Source organism: Drepanopeziza brunnea (genome assembly GCF_022702325.1).
Source record: "Drepanopeziza brunnea f. sp. 'multigermtubi' strain 214-2 chromosome Unknown ctg19, whole genome shotgun sequence".
Taxonomy (NCBI): Eukaryota; Fungi; Ascomycota; class Leotiomycetes; order Helotiales; family Drepanopezizaceae; genus Drepanopeziza; species Drepanopeziza brunnea.
This window is the reverse complement of record NW_027094082.1, coordinates 97,501-98,398: the sequence shown is the minus strand read 5'-3', so window position 1 is coordinate 98,398 and position 898 is coordinate 97,501. Positions and strand designations below refer to the sequence as shown.

Here is an 898-nt window from a genome sequence, read left to right as displayed (position 1 = left end):
GTTCCTTAAAGTCAATAAAAGTAGCAAACTTAAAGCTTCGTCCCGTATTATCCCTCGTCATCGTAAAACTCGTCCAATCCCAGCGTAAGAAAGCGTGCCGGAATAAGCTTTATAAGTCGTAATCCCTTAGCCCTTTACACTTCGCGTCTAAGAAGTCCCTCACTATTGCTCGGGCCGTAATCTCACTATCGAGCCTTGCGTATAAAAGCTCGTTTAAGTCAAATAAGATGCCCGACATCTCATCGTCTAGTCCTTCCGAAAGGCTTAAGAGCCTTAAGTATAGTGTTTCTTTTAGCTGAATAGCTAAGGGTTCCGTAAGTAGTGATAAGATTCGAAAAGTATAATACCTTATTACTCTTTATCGGCTAGACTCTCTACCTAAAGGTCCAATTGCTCGATCGGCCATAGTTGTTGTCTGTTTGTATATAGGTCGATCCAAATTAATTGGGTTGCTATATATAGCAAGCGCGGCTCTTACAGCGTTGAAAGTTGTTGTTTTTAAAAGTGACTTGGTTCGGAATCACTCTTCCGTAAGAATAAAGAAAAATCGATAGTATAAGCAAGCGACTTAATACGGAATCGCTCTTCCGTTATAAAAAGAAAGAGATATCGTATTAAAAGTATCTTCGCTATAAAGTATTCTTAGCTTCTTTATGATTGATCACTTAATAGTAAATCAACCACTAATCAGTATTAGATTGCTTCCAAGCGATTAAGAATATATATTCGTAAAGTCGTAACGGTCGTTAAAGTACTTGCAATTGCAAAACACTCGGTTGATAAAGTATCTGAATTCTATCTGCCCCTTTATGCTCAAAGGAGCTGATTCCTTTTATATGATTAAAAAGAATCACGTGCACTAGCTAGCTAATAAGTTTACTTGTCAAGTTGAGGGTCT

At 37.9% G+C, this 898-nt stretch overlaps 1 protein-coding gene across 1 annotated transcript in view; it reads left to right on the top strand.

The window, feature by feature from the left end:
• Positions 1-653: 653 nt before the first annotated feature.
• The window catches only part of L3040_008831 (uncharacterized protein), a gene marked incomplete at both ends in the record, with an annotated part of 1,305 nt that continues 1,060 nt past the window's right edge, over positions 654-898 (top strand). Inside the window, one exon of the mRNA XM_066155730.1 lies at positions 654-671. Within this exon, the coding sequence (XP_066010024.1) occupies positions 654-671 (18 nt within the window). The remainder of the gene's footprint in view (positions 672-898) is intronic.